The sequence below is a fragment of the Lissotriton helveticus genome, chromosome 12, assembly GCF_964261635.1.
Source record: "Lissotriton helveticus chromosome 12, aLisHel1.1, whole genome shotgun sequence".
Lineage (NCBI taxonomy): Eukaryota > Metazoa > Chordata > Amphibia > Caudata > Salamandridae > Lissotriton > Lissotriton helveticus.
This window is the reverse complement of record NC_136073.1, coordinates 782,433,172-782,454,211: the sequence shown is the minus strand read 5'-3', so window position 1 is coordinate 782,454,211 and position 21,040 is coordinate 782,433,172. Positions and strand designations below refer to the sequence as shown.

Sequence of the window (21,040 nt, the reverse complement as noted above, 5' to 3'; positions counted from 1 at the left end):
AGACTGCATCAACGTCATTAAAGAGGCTAGAAGCCCAACCACTAGGGCATGTTATGCAGCCAAGTGGAAACGATTTGTAATATATTGTCACAACAACAATATTAACCCCCTAGATGTGTCTATTCAACACATCATAGGATACTTAGTGCATCTCCAAAGATGTAATTTAGCCTATACCTCTATTAGACTACATCTTGCTGCAATAGCAGCATATCTGCAAAACAGACATCTATCTCTGTTCAGAGTGCCTGCCATTAAAGCCTTTATGGAAGGCCTTAAAAGAATAATACCTCCCAGACTACCACCTTCACCTGTGTGGAATCTAAACATTGTTCTCACACGGTTAACGGGACCTCCCTTCGAACCCTTACACAGATGAGAATTACAATTTTTAACGTGGAAAGTTGCTTTCCTAGTAGCTATCACTTCTCTGCGCAGAGTTAGTGAACTACAAGCACTAACCATTCAAGAACCCTTCTTCCAAATGCATCAGAATAAGGTAGTTCTGCATACCAATCCAACATTCCTGCCAAAGTCATTTCACCATTCCATCTCAATCAATCTGTGGAACTGCCCGTGTTCTTCTCGCAACCACAGTCAGTAGCAGAAAGAGCTTTTCACACATTAGATGTCAAAAGAGCATTGCTATACTACATAGAAAGGACACAACCCTTTCGTAAGACAAAACAACTTTTTGTGTCTTTCTCAACACCACACAAAGGTAATCCCATTTCAAAATCTGGGATGGCTAGATGGATTGTCAAATGCATACAGATTTGTTACCTCAAAGCTAAACGTACGTTATCTGTTCCTCCTAAAGCCTACTCTACAAGAAAAATAGGGGCTTCAATGGCATTTTTAGGGAACATTCCCCTAGATGATATCTGCAGAGCAGCTACATGGTCTACACCGCACACATTTACAAAGCACTATTGTGTAGATGTGCAAACCAAACAACAAGCTAATGTGAGCCAGGCTGTTCTCAAGACACTATTCCAAACTACTGCAACAGATAGGGGTGGTCGCCGCTGAGAGTGGGTACTGATATACAATCTATGCACAGTGTGCACTCTGCAGTTCATATGCCTCGAACGGAAAATGCTACCTACCAGTATGCTTCTGTTCTTGGCATGTAGAGCTGCAGAGTTGCAAACACCCACCCGTCTCCCCGGCTACCCTTGTCTGCTCCAGTATTATCTTAATTAGATACAAATTACATGGGCATCCTTCCTTTTTCTTGCAAAGCTCCATCATTTTCCTAATGGCGAAAAACAATCGGGATGGAGCCGATGCCCATGCGCAATATGGTCCAAAGGAGGAGTCACCTACCTCGTGACTTCCAAAGAACTTTTCTGGACAACAACAAACTGCAAACATCTGAGCCCAACACTAGGTGGCGATCTATGCACAGTGTGCAACTCTGCAGCTCTACATGCCAAGAACAGATGCATACTGGTAAGTAGCATTTTCCTTTATGGATACAACCAAACTGGAAAAAAGTATAATATTGGAAAAGAGAGTAAGAACAACTTGAACACTGTGAAGAAAAATTTCCTGTGAGAGACTGGTAGAAACACTAACGCTGTCATGTTAAATTTAGAGGAACCGTTTTGATCCATGCCTCGGTAAAGACTGGGCAAGTGGCAGGATCTCGAAGACAAGTCTGTAGAATTTGTGTGCGTGCAGAAGGAAAGAATGAAAACCATTTGAGAACTCGCAGTCCCATGCAATTTGAAGCACTGTAAAAGAGAGCTCCATGGTCCACTGTATCAGACACCACTTAGAGATGTACAACAAGCAGCCAGGTGTGGCCCTGCCCAAAGTATATAATTCATCTCCCAAAGAGTGGACGTGCTGGTACCATGAACGAGTCGTAAACCATACTGGCAGACATGTAGAGGTATTATTTTGTTCAGTGTAAATCAGTACCTTTCTGAGTATAGTTAATCAATTATTTTAACATAGAAGTGTGAGGAGGAACGGAAGAGTCACAGCTAGACTATTGAACTTCATTGTGAATTATCACTTTATTAACACAAACATAATTTATCCTAAAGCAATATACTCTCTGCATTCATTCAGCAAAAGCAAAGAAACTGAACTACTACATCACTAACTCCTTGAAACAGATCGCAGCTCAACTTGAGCCTTGGAAAGGAGAGAGGCATAATTGGAAGTCTTACCCTCAAAAGATACCGAGGGACTATTTTAGTGTGTGGCGGATGAGATACCCCATCACAAACATGGCAGATGTCCCAGCCGACATATTACAAGCCGCTGTAGTTTATGTAACTTGTAATAAGGAGGACAGGATATCCACCACGTTTTGGGAGGATATCTGTGCCTACTTTTATCCTAGAAGGGCCATATATATATACGGTATGTGACGCCAACAGCCAATATCTGTAAAAGACGAGACCCAACGGTTGGTGTTTCCTCAAAGATTTATTTTGCCCAACACCAGTTTGCCACGACGCGTTTCGGCTCTCGTGGAGCCTTGATCACATGACGCAGTACACAGGCCAAATCACCATTTTTAAAGTGCACGAGTGCATAATAGACATAGAAAACATACTATATGCGTGAATGCACAACTGATATTAACACAATTCAAGCATTTAGCAGCACTGTGACAAGAAAATAAATATAATAAATTCAATTCAATTCAGTACTCATGTTGTTAAAAAGTAGTTAACTTTGCAATTACTGTATGAATACATAACATAAAACACATTTCTTGCTATAGAGGAACCATTGGTGAAGTTGCTGGACACTAGAAAACGACTAGTCTGCATGTAGGGGGTCGCCATATACACAACCATGCTAATACCCCAGTTTTTGTTCATGCACCTATATCAATGACCAACTTAAACTCATTTTGCATAGAAGGGTATAACTTTTGCCAACTGTGGGCATACCTCACATTATTATCAACCGTTTGTTTAATATAAAACAACAATAAGATAATTTTAAAACACGTATAAAAATATATAAATATATATTCAATATGCTGTATATAAATAAGTTGGTTCAATGTTTAAAAACAATATATAAATATATGGTTTTGGTTAATAATGCCCATGTGGGCAAGACCGTCCTCTGTGCAAAGTAGCTAATGGTTTCAGTGCAAATTGGTTGATTGTGCATCTACACGCATTAAAGTGCAAATAACATGGATTAGCAAAAACAATTGTGCCAAAGAAAAAAAGTGATTAAAAAATGTGATCATAATGATCTACCTGATGGAAAATGTGGAAGATAAGGGAATTAAGTTAATCTAATGGAAAAATAGATGGTAAGTATTTGTTCAGTATAGGACTTAGAGACAGGAACCCCATAAAGTGACACGGTTAGAGGTATGTGTGGCAGTCTTCACTCTTGTTGAGCCCATTAGGCATCTTACTGTCCAGTAAGATGATATAGCGGGTCTCAAGTTTACGAAGCAGGCCTTCCCTATCGCCTCCCCTGCGTTGTGGTGGCACCCAATCAATAACAAAATAAGTAAGGCCCTGTGGATTCTTATCGTGGACCAGTTCGAAATGTCTTGCCACAGGATATGTGGGATCAGCATTGATGATGGCCCTCAGATGTTGCAATATTCTTTTGTGAACCTGGGGCCTAGTGCTGCCCACATACCTGAGCCCGCATGGACATTGCAAGACATAGACAGCAAATTCTGTTTTGCAGTTGAGCTTCTCTCTGATCTTAAGTGGGACTGGGGAGAAAGGTATTGTGTACTCAGATCTGCTGCTGCCATTTTTACAGGCCTTGCAAGTTGCACATTTTAAAAACCCTTTGCTTCCTGCAAGCCATGTGCCAGTGGGTACCTCGGGGCTGCTGGAGACCAAACTCGTCTCCATGGACCTAGCTTTTCTATAAGTAATGTTAGGCCTGACTGTCACCAAATTACCAATTACAGGGTCACTTCTGATGAGAAACCAATTGTTTTTTACTATATTGCGAATGGTTTTATGCTGGTTACTGAAAGTCATTATCAGTCTTGTTTCATTATTAGCCTCAGCGTGACTGATTTTGCCTTTGGCTTCCGTTGTAGGCAGCAAAAGCTCTCTCTCAACAGAGTTGGCCCTCTTTTGAGCAGAGTTGATGGTAAGCAGATCATAGCCTCTGGCCAGAAATCTAGATCTGCACTCATCTTGTGCTTTGAGACAGTCAAATTCATTGCTACATATCCGTCTGATGCGGAGCATCTCCCCATAGGGGATGCTCTTTATCAGGTGGAGAGGGTGGTGACTGTGGGCATGTAATAAGGTATTACCTGCTGTAGGCTTCCTATGTAATCTGGTGTGCATTTTGTCATGATCAATATAGACCTCCACATCCAGGAATACAATCAATTTTGAACTTATTGTACTAGTGAAATGCAAATTCAAGTTGTTTACATTCAACTGTTCAATAAATGCCTCAGCATCTGCTTCAGAACCATCCCAGATCATAAACAGATCATCAATGTAACGCCACCAACCTTTGACCTTGAGTTCCATGGTGGCTGAGAAATCCACCATGAGGACCTGCTCCTCCCAATAGCCCATATGCAAGCAGGCATAGCTCGGAGAGAAGCAGGCCCCCATTGCCACACCTCTAGTTTGTAAAAAATGTTGATTGGAAAACAAGAACACATTATTTTCTAAACACGATGAAATCCTTTCTATCAACATATTGGAGTGTTCTGTACAATTACTCATTCTCTTAGCAAGGTAGTGTTTGACTGCTCTAATTCCATCCCTATGATGAATACTGGTATAGAGGGATGTGACGTCTAATGAGATCAGGAGGTAATTAGGTTGCCATACAAAGTTGGAAAGTTTGTTTATCAGGTCCCCTGTATCGAGAATGAAAGATGGAAGTGACTTAACATACTCTTGTAGAAAGAAGTCAATGTATTTGCTGGTATTCTCCAGGAGACTTCTCTTAGCCGAAATAATCGGCCTCCCTGGGGGTTGCTGTTGATTCTTGTGAATCTTGGGAATGAAATAGATCACAGGTGTGACAGGATGTTCATTTTTAAGGAATTTAAATTCATCCCAAGAGAGGAGACCCTTGCTCCTCCAGGCCATCAATTTAGTGTAGTAGTCATTCCTTGCTGCCTGTATTTCCTGTGCATTAGTTCTCCTGTAGCACTCCCTATCATTCAATTGTTTTAAAGCCTCTTCCATGTACATTGTTCTGGGCCAGAGGACAACGTTTCCGCCTTTGTCGGATTGTCTGATAATCAGTTGTTTTTGTCCTCGCAGTTTCTTAATCAGTCTGTGATATTGAATGTCACGATTGTTATACTTTTTCTTTTTTGTTACTTTTGTATTTTTTATTCGTAATTCTTTCAATTCACTGGAGACTCTGTCATGAAAAATATCAAGATTGTCTTTCAGTAATAAAGGGCAAAATTTGGATTTCGGTTTAAATGCGGTCAGGAAGGAGGAATGCGCCACTTCGGGTTCACCTCCCAGAGATTGCTGAGAGATATCATCTTCCTCTTGTTGGATATCGAGGAACTCCTGAGTTAGAGAAACCCCAAATTGCGGTTGACTGGCAGACGGAGTTTGCTGAATAATTAGAGAGGTGACCGCGTTTGTTCTGCGGGCGCTGTAATACTTTTTAAGCTTCAGCTTGCGAACATATTTAAACAGATCAATCCGCGTGCTGGCATAATCAAAGTCACTTCTCGGACTGAAGGATAAACCCAGCGATAGTATGGCTGTTTCACTGTCGGTTAGTTTGGTGTTACTTAAGTTGACCACAGTTCTAGAGTCACTTAGTTGGTGGATTGATTTTGTTGCCACTTGGATCTCTGCCTCCTCTGTCGCCCTCCATTGCCTCTTCCTCTTTGAGCATTTCCTCCTTTCTGCACGTTTTGCATTGAGTTGTTTGCGCCTGCTGCTCGAGTACCTGAGCGAAGCGTTTGCCTGCGATTTTGTTGCACCGCTGCCATTTCCTCCGCAGGGGTAAACTTGCGAAACCCCACTCTTCTCACTCGTGTAGCTTCATTATCCGATTCGCTATCAACTTGTGAGCTGTTACCAGATACGGATGACATCTCCATCATACTACTAGTATTGGGCTGGCTTGAGGATGCTGTCAAGGTGTTCTCGGTGCCATTAGGTTGCTGTTGTAATTTCAGATTATCAAAGGCTCGAGAAAAGGTGAAAATCTGCCCGTGTTCATAGTCGAGCCTGTCTCGCTGAAATTTGTATGCTTTGCGCCGTTTGATAATTTCCTCTTCACGTTTTAAACGTGCTTCCATTTCTTCTCGGTATTTCGTGATTATTGGTGTGCCTGGGATTTTCGCTAACTCTGCTTCCAATTTCTCAATTTTAATCATTAGCTTATCCCTGTCACTTTCGGCATATTGCACCAAAATCTGCATCAAGCGTTTGGAAGAATCTAAATTACAAAGCGCCCAGTCCGTTAGCATTTGGGGATCCGGATCTTCATATGAAGGCGCTAGCATTAGTCGCAGTCCCCGAGGTACTCGTCCTACCTCCAAATAGCCAGAAAGGGAGCTGTGCTCCCACCACTTCGCCTGTTCATTTTTATAGCATTTTTCTAATGCCTTGAACAAATCTTTAACAGTTTGACCCGCTTCTGGTGTCGAAACTGTATTAACCACTAAAGCGGACCCCCCAGCCGAGGAGTCCGTAAACATTCCCTTAGAAGCCTCCACACGGCCTCGTACCGCGTCGGCAGACATGGTGTATAGAATACAGGGCAAAGTCAATTTGTTGCAAAAAGGGGTACAAAGCTCTCTGAATCCTACCCGTCAATACTGGGCAGTCGACCCTTTGCTCCACTCCACACAGGACTTGCTGGGGGACTCCGGCGATGGCGATAGTACTCCCGGTGCAGCTCCAGCTCTCAGTCGACCAACGCCGACCTCCGACCTGGATTCCGCTTCCGTTCTTCCCGTCGTCGTCACCGAACAGTCTCCGCCTCTCCTGGGGCTCCGGCGGCGTCTCCTACACGGAGTTGCAAAAGTGCTCCAAAACCAAATGGAGTCGTAGCTTCAAGCCGCTATATATATATGTTAAACTACATGAGATTCTTTTAGATAGTTCCTATTCTGATAATTCGAAATGGATCTTGCCTTCCTGCACCCCGGTCGAACATCTTCTTTCTAGCAACAATGAGAAAATATTTTTATGTTGTGATTCTAACCAATTTGTTATTCAAAAATATTATTTATTGTTCTTAGATCCCACAGAGAACTTAAGTATTTGACTCCAAATTCCCCATAGTTTGATTGATTCTCGAAGATCAACTTGTATGTTGAAACATGTATTTGTGGAAATTAATTAATGTCTCCTTTTCAGTCAGGCACAATAGGACGTCGTTAATCAGGTATACTTTGAGTATGTGTGGGCTAATTTGCCTGTCTCTTGATAGCTATAAAATCGAAAGTAATATAGCAAAATCTCGAATATTATGGTCATTTGAAGGGCAGGCAATCTGAATCCTACAAACCTCCACTTGAGGGTTTGAATTCACGCTCTAGCTCCTTTCAGCACTCTTTACCTACTTGTGACAACTGATTAGGGGGCCCTCTACCTCTACATGTAAGCATTTGTTCCATTAAACTGGAGCATTCGATAAAGGTCTGAAGTGGCACATGAGCATTAGTTTATGACAAAAAAGACTGTCTAGAAAATGGTTACAGATGTAATAGCATGTGATCTGCATTCTCTGCAAGTTTCCCAATTTTTTAAGTTCCTACTTTTTTGGGGAGCAGTAAGGGCTAATCACCTGCCAAACACTACTCCTATATCAGTAAACAAAGCAGTTACTGTTTCTTGGTTTGAAGTTTTACAATAATCAGAGACTAGAATCAACATTGGAAGTTGTAATTTTAAGTGGCTGTAAGTAAATAATTTACTGTTTAATACAATTGACCATAAATGTTTATAAAATGTTTTCAGTAGACATACTGAATCAATGAAGAGACTAACATTTCTTTAATTTGTGGTGCTTTTATTCTTCTGGCCTCCACTTTCTCTTCTTAAAACCCTTGACCTGTGTTTTTACTCATCCTTCACTCCTTTACCCTACTTTTCACTGTCTATGCCTTTCGTTACACGTTTAATGTTTCCCAATTTCCTATCACCTGCTCTTTCTGTTTATATACAGGCGTATTCAGATCCTGGCCAGGTACTGAAGGGCCTTGATTCTAAGAGCCAGGACATTGAATTCTCTGAATACTGGAAGATAATTGAAAGGTTTGCCAATGATCTAAAGAAACAAGAAAAGAAAAAGCGTTGATAGAGCCAGGCTACAGCGCAAGATCTGGAGGAAGGCCGTCAAGCGAGTGGAAAAGTTGCAGATGGAGCTTTTGTAGAGAAGGGATGCAGAGGAGGAAAGACAGAAGGACTAGTCTGCCGTGGAATCATGCGTTTTCAAGGATGAGCTCTTCCTTAGGGCAGGAGTATAGTCCATGACTTTCCCCCACTTTGTGACCCCTCCAAAAGTTCTTGCGTTTAAGAAAATCTCCATATTGCACTACAGTAAAGCATGGATCTCAGGAAGGATCATCAGAACAATAATATGGAGAATTTGCTTCTTCCGAGTATGGTAAACTTCAATAAAGCGGTTTCTTAAATTGTATATGCGTTTTTCATTTCTTCCATATTTTTCTTTGCTTATCACTCTCAAAACAATAAGTTACTGCCACAATGTTTCTAGACAGTGAACAATGTATGGTTGCGAAGGCATTTCTAGGACCCTGAGCTATTCCCAGCATAAATCCTAGACCATTCTAAGAGCCTTGTTCTGAAGGGCTTGGTGTAAATGGGAACAAAACCACACTGGGCAAATTCCTTTATCACATGGTTGTGGGATTTGCCCAGACAGTGTTTGTGCCCGATTCAGATTGAGCGGGGGAGGGAAATAATGCCTGGTCCCTGACCTGTACAGGTGCAGAGCATTTCGCTTTGTACACTGTTTTTGTGGCGCTTAAACCACCAGGTAATTACTGAAGGGATTTGTGTGGCCAAAACCCTCAGTCGGCGCTCCATTTGTACCTGATTGCTGAGTTACAATATACAAATATTGTTTGCCCCAAAATGCAGATTTAGCATGATATTCAGGAGACTTTTGATTTGTATCACAAAGTTTGCATAATACACAGTGCTATCACTGGCAAGTGCACAGTATCCTACATTGCGTACATATAATTATGGTATGTCAGTGGCATGATTCCATTTTACACTCAATTTTATTAGAACATTGGACAGTATGGAGACCATGGAAGACCATAGAGTGGCTCTGGGCCAATAATGACTGGTTCAGAAATCCTGCTAAAATGTTCCAATGTTCTTCTTTCTGTTTCTCCCTTTTAACCTAGAACCTTCTAGCCCCACCACCCGTGGGTGTCATGTTTCATTAGTTTTATAGCACTACTGGCTCAGGCAATAACAGTTGTCAAGGCTCCTTACCCTTGTCTAGGCCGTCGTCTGCGGCTCAAGCCAATAACCTAGGTTTGTTGCATTTAAGAACTGTTATTGCCCACAGCAGCGTGCTATAATTGTTAAATACATATAGCATGCTGTTATTAAATGACAGGGCAAATCTCTTAAACCTGCCTTATTTCCTTCTATAACAGTGGACTGCTGTGGGTTCAGGGTTTTATTCTGTTTCTCTGCAGTCTACTGCGTCCTGCATGCTTTTCTGGTGCTTTTGAGCCGGAGACCGGAACCTTATCAAACTGGTGTGGGCTAGGTTAAGATCAGCAGATGTGAGTCAGAACCAGCTCCATTCTATGTGGGCTTGTGCTGGAAGAGGGTGTTAAATCCTGCCTGTCGGCTGCAGTCCTTAGTCCATTAGCTGTGATGACACCCATCATATGTTGCAGTCTCTGAGTAGCCGTATCGTTTTCTGTTTGTTTCTCTGTCCCATTTTGGTTTCCAGGTCTGCTTTGTTTGTCCTGCTTAGCCTGTGCCGTTAATTCTGCTTCTTTGGGCACTGCACTGGCACCATCTCTGCAGGTTCTGGTATTTCCAGGTAACTTTCTTCCTTTCCCTTTGCTTGTTCTCATCCTCTTGTTTTCCTTAATGCTGATTTGACAGCATCAGAAAATCAAGTAGGGAATGGATCACTTGTCCTGCATAACCTCGGTTAGCAGTTCCTTGTGTTCAATGTCCCAATAAAAAACCCTCAATGACGTGTAAAAGATGGGTTTGGCGGTATATCCTGATTCTCCGCCTCTTAATCACGTGACAGCATCATCATGGGGTTAGTGCTCATGCTTCCTCCACCCGGAGGTGAACCCCTGGCTAGTGCAGTAGTGATCAGTGATATTTAGGGGTTAGGTGTGGCTTTAAAAATACTCGTACAGCCAGACAACGATTTAATAAGGCTGGATTCAAGATATGGGTTAAAAAATAAAGTTACGTGCGTTCTGAGATTTATGGATCTCCAGCACTTGTTAAGAGTCCTTTAAAATGGTCGACATGGCAATAGGACTGGAGGACATATGGAGGACATTCCACCCGGACACTTCCTACTTCACACACTACTCCAATGCACACAATAGCATGTCCCGCATTGATTATATTTTTTGTCCCACGGCAGATATTGGTTTTTTTCGCAACCCAAAGGGACTTCCTCGGGGTATCTCAGACCATTCTCCGCTCACAGTGGAGCTTACCTATCACCTACAGGTGTCCCGTGGACCCATAGTCATCAATCCGTGGCTCTTGAAAATCCCTGACATTAAAGACAGCCTGCCGGAACATACAGAATATTACTTCACTGAAAACCTCGGTTCGGTCCAGTCTGCTGTCACGATCTGGGAAGCGTATAAATCAGTTATCAAGGGGAGGGCACTGACGCTTAAGTCTGGATATCTACACAAACAAAACGAGCTACTGCTCCAGGCCGAAACTGATCTGCTCCGCTTGGAGTCTGACCTCAATGCTAACCCGTCGGACGAGATGGCTGCCCGTCTCAGTTCTAAACAACGCGAGTACAAGGCATTGGCCTTGGAAAAGGCTCAAGCTAAGCTGTTGCGATCTCACCACCGAGTCTATGAACTGGGAGATAGGGCAGGTAAAATGCTCGCTTGGCTTGAACGATGCGAACAGGGCTCCAGATGGGTTCCGCTACTCGCCCCGATGCCTCCAACGTCACTGACTCGCAAGATATTGCTGAGGCCTTCGCGGACCACCTGGAACAGGTCTACTCCTCTAGGGTGTACTATTCAGCAGACGAATTCCGACTCCTTCTGGAGGAAATGCATCTATCTACTCTTTCCGACTTGGATAGGGACGGGTTGGACACGGATCTCATGGTCGAGGAGATTGGGAACGCTCTGTTTGCTATAAATTCGGGCAAGGCTATGGGACCCAATGGCGTCCCCATAGAATTTCTTAAGGGGATGGCCCAGGAGGTAATCCCCCATTTGAAGGCTATGTTTGAGGAAAGCCTTGATCGAGGCAGTCTAACACTGGACCAACGGTTGGCCTCCATAGCTGTGATCCATAAACCTAACAAACCGCCCACTGACTGCGGCTCCTATAGGCCAATTTCTCTTATAAACACTGAAGTCAAGATTCTGGCCAAACTCCTGGCTACCAGACTCTTTACAGTTCTTCCCTCCCTAGTTCATGACGACCAAACGGGATTCCTTCCAGGCCGCAACACAGCCTTAAACCTCCGCCGTTTGCACAACGTTCTTGGCAGGCAGCCCTACATACAAGAGGATGCCGCAATTTTATCCCTGGATGCCACGCTAGCCTTTGATTCTATAGAGTGGTCCTACCTTTTTGAGGTCCTGATGCGCTTTGGTTTCGACCCAAATTTCATACAGTGGGTCCGACTTCTATACACTGATTTGTTAGGCCAAGTGCGAGTCAACGCCCACACCTCAAGACAATTCCAGCTTCATAGAGGGACCAGACAGGGTTGCCCCCTCTCCCCTCTGTTGTTTGCACTTACACCAGAGCCCTTAGCCCACTGGATCCGGTCTGATGTCGCCATCAGGGGACTCAGGTGGAATGATGACACGATAGACAAAATCTCCTTATATGCGGATGATATCCTTGTTTGTTTCTTCTCCCAGATCCTCCATTAGTAGTTTATTGCATGTCATCACCAATTTTGGTAAATATTCTGTTTTTTTAATTAATTGGTCCAAATCGGTTCTGTATTGTTTGCATGGTCCTCCACCCGCCATTCCGAAGGGATTTACAATCGCCATTGCCAAGGGTGGATTCAAGTATCTAGGCATTTTTGCTACTTCAGATCCCAAACTTTTCTACGATCATAACCTGAAAGGCCCATTACAGAGACTCCATAGTGATGTATCTCACTGGCGTGCGCTGCCTTTATCCTCTCAGGCAGAGCTACTCTTTTCAAAATGTTGACACTTCCGCGCTTTTTATATGTCCTTCAAAATTGCCCTTTCCCGATTGCGGATTCCTATTTCCGTGCGCTGGAGGGGGATCTCCGACTTCTCCTATGGGATAGTAAGGCGCCTCGAATTGCCCTTCACAAACTCACTCAGAGATGGTACGATGGGGGCATTGCCCTGCCAAATATGCGCCTCTACTATTGGGCCTCCCAACTGGTGGCCACCAACTCCTGGATTCATGGGTCGCCTACGAACCCGGCGTTCCACCCGGAACGCTACCAGACGGGACGAGAAGGGTACCTGGGTGCCTTGTATGGTAAATTCCCCCGAAGTTGATACGTAGGGCCCATGTCACAAACAATAGCTCTTTGGCACAGTGCTACCAAGAGCCTGGGGTGGTCTGACCGGTTTACTAAAGCTACCCCACTCTGGGCCTCACAGAAGTTAGGCTCCCTTTGCCACCATAAAGGATTTGATAAATGGGACATGATGGGCACCTCCACTCTCAGTGACCTGATCCATAAAGGAAAACTACTGACTTTTGTTGACCTCCAGCAGCGGCACGCTCTTGCCCAGAGCGAGTCCTTCAGATACCTCCAAATTACACATGCTTTCCTCACGAACATGTCCGATCTTTCCTCCCTTCCAGAGGCCTCACCTCTTGAGGATAGGTTACTTTCGGAACCTCTCCAGACAAAGGCGATATCTTGCACTTACCGCAAGCTATGCAATAACATGCCAGACTCCTTCCAGTCCCTACGAGACAAGAGGCAGGGTGATGTAGGGCACCTGAAGGATGACGAATGGCGATCGGCACTGATGTCCCCCAGGGAAACTGCGATTAATCACCGTTTCAGGTTGATTCAATTGAAGATCTTACACAGAGCCTATATGTCCGCTCCTCTCCTGGCCAAAATAGGTAGGCGCCCTGACGATACCTGTCTTCGTGGCTGCGCCCTCACTGGCTCCTTTTATCATGTTCTGTGGGAATGTCCTATAATTCAACAGCTCTGGGACAGGGCGACCCACAAAATGACAGAGGCAATAGGGAAACCCATCCCCCTTTCTCCTAAAGAAGGGATCCTTAACATATGGGGTCTCACAGACCTCACAAAGGTGGAGCTCCAGTGGGTGGCCCTGGGTTTTTCATTGGTGAAACGAGCTGTGGCAATGCCGTGGGGTGCCCCTCAGAGACCTCTCCTGGTGGGGTGGGTGGCTGAAATGGACGGATGCATGCTGGCCGAGAAATCCGTATTTAAGATCAGGGGATGCCCCAAGAAATGGGACAAAAAGTGGGGGCACTGGAATGTATATAGAGGTGAGATCTGTACTTCCCCCACTGTTGATATGGCTATGGATAGGGCTGGCCCTCGACGTCGTGATGATCCTTAATGTATTATTCTTTCTATTTTGCCCATTATGTATAATTCTGTATTGTATGGGATGATTATTAGATGATGACTCTGCTTTTTGTTTTTCAATAAAATATTCAATCCAAAAAAAAATGGTCGACATGTTTCAGCCCTTGATTTGCCTCTATAGGTCAGGTGGGCTTTCTTCAGGACCAGGGTGAGTAGGTGATATGAGACTGTGCCCCTCGAAAATATTGAGTTTTCAAGGAGAAGTGAGAAGAAGATATATTAATCTAATTCTTGGCAAGGTCCAGCGGTACCTTACGTGATTCTGAAACCTGCTTCAACAGGCTGCCAATGAGTCTTTTATGCCTTCTTCGGCATACTATCAACACGACTTGTGCTGACTCTGCTACTCTGGGCCCGGATGATCCGGGCCCAGAGTAGCAGTCAGCACAAGTCAGTTTTCCAACGCAACTCGAGCAGCGTTGGAAAACTGCAAAGTAGATGTACAGGTGCACAGGTGTGTATTGACATGATCACATACCTCCACAATATAGTAATTTGCTTCCACTAGTGACATTGGTTTGGTAGTCTGGCTTAAGTCCTCTGTTCAAATGTTTTGTACGGTATATATCTCCTAAAACAACAGTGTACATCATTTACTGATCTAACGTGCAGTATTTGTACACAATTACTCCTATTGCTTTTGCAAAGCATCAAATTCTGATTGATTGAATAATTAATGCCGCTATTTTTTTCTTCGTAAGTACAATATACACTCTTTAACCCCTTGCATGCGTCATGGTGGGCGTGTGCGTCGGACGGCCGGAGGACGTCTGATTTGTGCACGCGTGGAAATCGCCCGCACGGCGGGGGAATTCCAGCTGCTTCCAAAGGGTTGAGTTGTCTTTATACTTTATATTTACCGGCACTTGTCTCACAACGCAATGCCTCTACGCATTCTAGCATATATCCAATATACATTTTTGCTTAATTTATATTATCCAATATGTTTATATCAGTTCAGTTTTACACAACACATTTAGTTTGTTTTATACATTGAATCATGTACACATCCATTATACATTGATCGACAAAGCGTATGGTAAAGATTGTCATTATGAGACACCAGTCACTATCAGAGTTATAAGCTCCAAGATATGATCTCAAGTATGCTTAAACTGCTATCCATTAAGCTGTGCATCCCTAATTCACTATGCTATATTAATAAAAGGGGAGACAAATGCAAACTTGTTAGCATAAGGGGAGACATATGCGTGCTTAATGTTTTTAAAGTCTGAAGAGAGTACAAGCTCAAGATGGAGCCGATACGATCCCGCGCCATCTTGAAGCGCGCAAAATCTGTATTACGGCCGACTAAAATGGGAACTGTTGGTAAGAGAGGAGACATATGCAAACTTGCATGTTTTTAAAGACCAAAAAAAGTTCAGGCTCAAGACGGAGCCGATACGCTCACGCACCATCTTGAAGCGCGCAAAGTCTGTATTGCGGCCGACTAAAATAGGAACTCTACAATTTGTTTTTAAACGTAGAAACGAATTAGCCATTTTTGGGACATCAGTAAAAAAGTTGATTCTATGTTTGTTTAAAAATCCATCCTAAACGTATCATGTGAGAAGTCTAAAACAACCTGTCCTATATCTGTCACTTTGCGTTTTTAACTTCCTATTTATACGGCTCAGTGAAAGGCAATCAATTCATGCCTCAATACCCATATTTTTGGACACTGACCAAGTATGACAAGCATGTGTAAAAACCGAAAGTATCGACAGCAGCATGCTAACAGCGCTATCAAAGCTATGTAAGGTAACCGCCATCTTAGGGTGGATGTTACTCCATCAGTTATACAAAAAGATCGATGAGCAAACCATTTTTGTTTGTGGCGTATGTCTTACAAACCCATGTACTTTTGGCACACATAAAAAAAAGTAAGCCATTTTTAAGACTTGAAAACTTTCTTCCCTAAACGTATGCCAATTAAAAATATGCCCTATATATATTACTGCATTCAATCCAATCCTATATTTTAGTCAAATTATACATTTAACTCACCATTTTCACGGCTCGGTAACCGGCAATCTTTTGGTGCATCAGTTTCAGGAACTGGAAACCGAGCCGCTTGTAACGGGCATTTTTACACTGTGGTTCAAAGATGTTGAACACCTGAGAAAGTAAACATCGACAATGCCCAAATGTTAGCGTCTCTACGGTGTGTACAAACCTAGCTAGTCGTCCAGCGCGTCCACTATGAAGACTTTTTGTTACACCATGCCCCTATCTGCAGCCTTTTAACCACTCGTGTACACTCTCTAAGGATAACCCCACAACTCTTATCCCCTTTCTACTTCATATGCCCCAATGCTTAGTGTCTGTTTGCTCCCCCCATACCCCTTAACAACCTCACATAAACCGCGTTTTCCCTCCACCAGTCCTGGAGTGAGCCGTTTTCTCCTCTCCCAGCTCCACCATCCTCACCTTTTTCTCTGCTCTGTGTGTTCTCCAACCCATCCACCATCCTCACCTTTTTCTCTGCTCTTTGTGTTCCCTAACTACTCTCCATGTTAGGTAAGACTCCAAACTCCTCTGCTTTGTTACACTCCAGCTCCATTTGATTTCCCCCCATTTTAACAGTCCTTCCCAACATCTATCGGGGCAACCTACTATAACTCTCACTTGCCTGATTGCCCCTTCTTGGTCAACCTCTCAGTCCCCATGACCTTCTAATCCTCTAGTCCTTTTCACTCCTTCACTCAGTCACCTCATCTTTGTAGTTTAAAACCATTTCTTGTCTCCCATCAAAAGCCATTCACACTCAGTCCACTATCACTTCTCGGTTGATACATTAATCCCTGGCTGCTCCCATCTCCTACCATCCCATCAGATAGGTTCTTGTGTCTCCTCCTCAGTAGATTAGAGTAACTCCTTGACCAGTGCCCCTGAGCTGCTCCAAACATGACTGGGATATGCCTTAATGCACTTACTACTGTCACTGGATGGATTCTTTGGCCTTCCTCTTGCTTTTGCCTCCTGCTGCAGCCCTTAACGGTAATGTGGAACAGCATGGAGACCCAACTTAGTTCCATTTGGGTTGAGGTGATGTGATCATATTTCTTTAGGACCTTTATTGAAAGTGTGCAGTAGCATACAGGATGCCTGTAAGTGCGGCCACTGATAGATTTTGGAGCCCACAGAGCAGGGTGTTGCCACATGTGTTAGTATGAGGGCTTGAATGGCAGTTGTGAAGTCTCTTTCTGGAATAAACAGTTTCACTTTTTTCACAGAGCAAGCTGCAACCAAGCCATCTTGGTTTTCTTGATTTGTTTGTGAAGGGTACGGCCAGTGCAGGCACCCTCACGCCTTGGTTCAAGGGTGCCTGCGTTGTAAGCAGGATTGTTTTTGTGCAGGATGGGATACCTTCCTGTACTTCCGTGAATGAGTTTACCAAAGCAATAGTAGCGATCAAGAAAATTGCAGGGAACTAGGGAATTTGACTCTAAAAAATTAAAGCTGAAGTTGCACATGAGGAACAAGAAAAAACACCACTGCTCAGTAATCTGGCAGCTTCACAGAAGACAAAAGCTGCATACAACTTGTGGGAAATAGTGTCTAGTGTCTTGAAGGTTACTGTGCAGACAGAATACGTGCAGTTAAGAACAGAACTGCAGAGCAGAAGATATGCTGTCAAGAAGACAGAGAAATGGGGGGCATATTTACAACATTTTGTCATAGGGCAGCGCCACAAGCCTTCTAGCTGTGCTGTACTGCACCAAAAGAAAAGAGCAGGAATGACCTGTTTCTACAAGATACAACACATTTCTGTTCTGTCTTCTGGCACACAAACTGCAGCCGAGCGCCAACGCAAGAACCCTTGCACCATGGTGCAAGGGGGCCTGTGTTGTTGGCATAATTGTTTTTATGCAGAAAGGGACACATTTCAACCTTGAAGGGACACCTTTCAACCTTGAAGGGACGCCTTCCTGTACAAAAACAATCAAAGGAGGCATTTTCCTAATTTAATGTGTGCTGCAGAATGCCACATTTAAACCACATTTAAAGGCCATAGTTAAAAGCACATTGGACTTTCCTAACCAATTTTTCCAGGCATTGCTTATCTTTGGTAGTTTGCGTTTTTTATACTAACACTGTTTTGATCCACAACCTCTATGGTATTTATCTGTAGCTATATCAAATGCAAATGACTTTTGTGTAGGTTTACGATTGTTTGCTATTCACAAAGGGATTTACGAGTAGAATCTTTACGAGGGCGGAGTCTCTGCACATAAAACAGGTCTTTTCATGTGCAGAGACTCCACATGCATAAAGGTTCCGAACCTGTTGCTTTTGTGATGAGGGTCCCTGACACTGAAATGCTGGTGCTCTTGTAACTGAAAAGCATGGACCAGAAAATTACATATAGGTAGGGCTCCCGGTTTTATGGTATTTTTTTTTCTACATTTTCCTCTGCATTCACCCATAGTTATTTTTTGCTCTTTTTGTCTGTATTTATCCATTTTTATTTTGTGTTTTCTGTATAAATGAAGCTGCAATGGGTATTATTCCACATTTATTTAACTTATAAATGTATACCCACTAGCAGAAAGGACAGAAATGTGTTGTATCTGAAACTGAACTCGGACAAGACGGAGGTCCTCATCCTAGGCTCTACCCCCTCCGCATGGGACGACTCCTGGTGGCCGACCACGCTGGGAGCTCCCCCGGCACCCACCAACCACCAACCACGCACACAACCTGGGAGTCATCCTGGACTCAACCCTCTCTATGACCCAGCAAGTCAACAGTTTCCTCCTCCTGCTTCAACATCCTCTGCAAAATCTATAGATGGATCCCCACTGATACCAGAAGAATGGTCACCCAAGCACTCGTCAGCAGCAGGCTGGACTATGGCAGCGCCCTCTATGCAGGAACCACGGCCACACTCCACTAGAGATTCCAATGCATACAAAACGCCTCCGCATGACTCATCCCTGGACTCCCGCGCCACAGCCACATCACCACCCACCTGAGAGATCTGCACTGGCTCCCGGTCAACAAGAGGATCACCTTCAAGCTCCTCATCCACGCTCACAAAGCACTCCACAACGCCGGACCAGCATACCTCAACCAACGACTGTCCTCCTACACCCCGAACCATCATCTTCGCTCCGCTGACATCGCACTCGCCACAGTCCCACGCATCCTCGGAACGACCACCAGCGGAAGATCATTCTCCCACCTCGCCGCCAAGACATGGAACACCCTCCCCATCCACCTGCGCCAGACCCAGGACCTGCTGACCTTCAGGAGATGTCTCAAGACCTGGCTGTTCGACCAGTGGCTGCCCCCCCCCCCTGCCCTCAGCGCCGTTGGACCCTCGCGGGTGAGTAGCGCGCTCTACAAATGTTTGATTGATTGTATCTTATAGATTGCAACGGTAGTCTGGTTCTGAATACATACGAATATATGATAATACAACGCTAACGTTTGCCACGCATGGCATTACCACGCAAATTTTACTATGCATGCGTCTTTACCACGCAGCATTTTCCAACACACGATTATACACCGCAAAATTTACGTTACCTAAACCTCTTACTTCCTGTACATAATGATACTGATAGGCTAAAAAAATCATTTCCAAACTGCCGAACAAAGCAAAATATCGATGTTTATAACAAACCAATACTAAAGATTATACACTGAAAAAGGCTCTCGCAACTACATATGTATATATCAAGACAAGGTTCAATGACCAACAGTAAAAGGAAAACGCAGAAGCAGGTTCTTTGGTGTGATACTTCTTGTTACAGCAAGTTGTTTTACTTTTCTCCAGACTTTTGAGAAAGAAATCGCCGACACGTGTTTCGTCGTGTGTGGGTGAGTCAAACACGACTCTTCAGGGCTTAAACTCCCAATACCACTGTGTGGTTGGAGTAAGTCTGGGTCTTTACAAGCTCTGTTTCAAGCAAAGGGTATTCTGTGTGTACAAACACAGCCGAGGCTGGTTGAAAGAAAGATCACTGGTAGTATATGAACGTGGTTATCATATCTCTTTTAGTAATCCTGTAGAGATAGTGTAGCGCTGTATCCCGCTATGCCTTCAGGCGGGAAGCCGGGAGGGGATTCCTATTCCGTGCCAAGTTTGAAGAAACGAGTAAATTTGAGAAAGAAATCGCCGACACGTGTTTCGTCGTGTGTGGGTGAGTCAAACACGACTCTTCAGGGCTTAAACTCCCAATACCACTGTGTGGTTGGAGTAAGTCTGGGTCTTTACAAGCTCTGTTTCAAGCAAAGGGTGGTCGTCTCTCGTACACGAGAGACGACCGCCGGGAATAGACAGAGGAGGGATTGCCAGAAGCGGCACACCGCCTCAGAAGAAATTTACTCGTTTCTTCAAACTTGGCACGGAATAGGAATCCCCTCCCGGCTTCCCGCCTGAAGGCATAGCGGGATACAGCGCTACACTATCTCTACAGGATTACTAAAAGAGATATGATAACCACGTTCATATACTACCAGTGATCTTTCTTTCAACCAGCCTCGGCTGTGTTTGTACACACAGAATACCCTTTGCTTGAAACAGAGCTTGTAAAGACCCAGACTTACTCCAACCACACAGTGGTATTGGGAGTTTAAGCCCTGAAGAGTCGTGTTTGACTCACCCACACACGACGAAACACGTGTCGGCGATTTCTTTCTCAAAAGTCTGGAGAAAAGTAAAACAACTTGCTGTAACAAGAAGTATCACACCAAAGAACCTGCTTCTGCGTTTTCCTTTTACTGTTGGTCATTGAACCTTGTCTTGATATATACATATGTAGTTGCGAGAGCCTTTTTCAGTGTATAATTGTCTTGTCTTTGACTTGTTTAGACGGTTAAGGAGGTTTTGCCGTCTGCTCTTTACGCACTACACTACGAAACCCTTGCTTTTCACACACTTTGTAACGTTTCAGCCCAGGCAGTGCGCCCCCGTAATCCTAATTTTCTAAAAACCCCATGCACAGTTTTTCAATACTAAAGATTACCTTTCTTTTTTAATTTACAATGCGCTTTAATTATATTTTTTATGTATAAACATTGGATCCTTATCTCCCCTCTCCACGCCTTTCACCAGCTGCCCTTCACGGAAACGAGCGTCAAAGCACGTTTTGAAAAATAGAGAGAGAACTACTATAATGACGTACACGCCACGTCGCTGGGGAGGCTCTTTTCTTGATCGTCAGAGGCACTTAATATCGTTTTTTTCCTCAGTTTTCTTCTTTTTTTTTTTTCAATCCGCTTGTTTTTTTTGGGGGGGGAGACCCAGCCGCCC

At 43.9% G+C, this 21,040-nt stretch overlaps 1 protein-coding gene across 3 annotated transcripts in view; it reads left to right on the top strand.

Moving 5' to 3' along the window:
• LOC144797647 (protein S100-A16-like) overlaps positions 1–8,610 on the top strand; it is a 119,068-nt gene extending 110,458 nt beyond the window's left edge. For all 3 annotated transcript variants that reach the window (XM_078668350.1, XM_078668352.1, XM_078668351.1), the window contains one exon: positions 8,137–8,610. In XM_078668350.1, the coding sequence (XP_078524476.1) occupies positions 8,137–8,268 (132 nt within the window). In that variant the 3' untranslated portion in view covers positions 8,269–8,610. The remainder of the gene's footprint in view (positions 1–8,136) is intronic.
• The last annotated feature ends 12,430 nt before the right edge of the window (positions 8,611–21,040 follow it).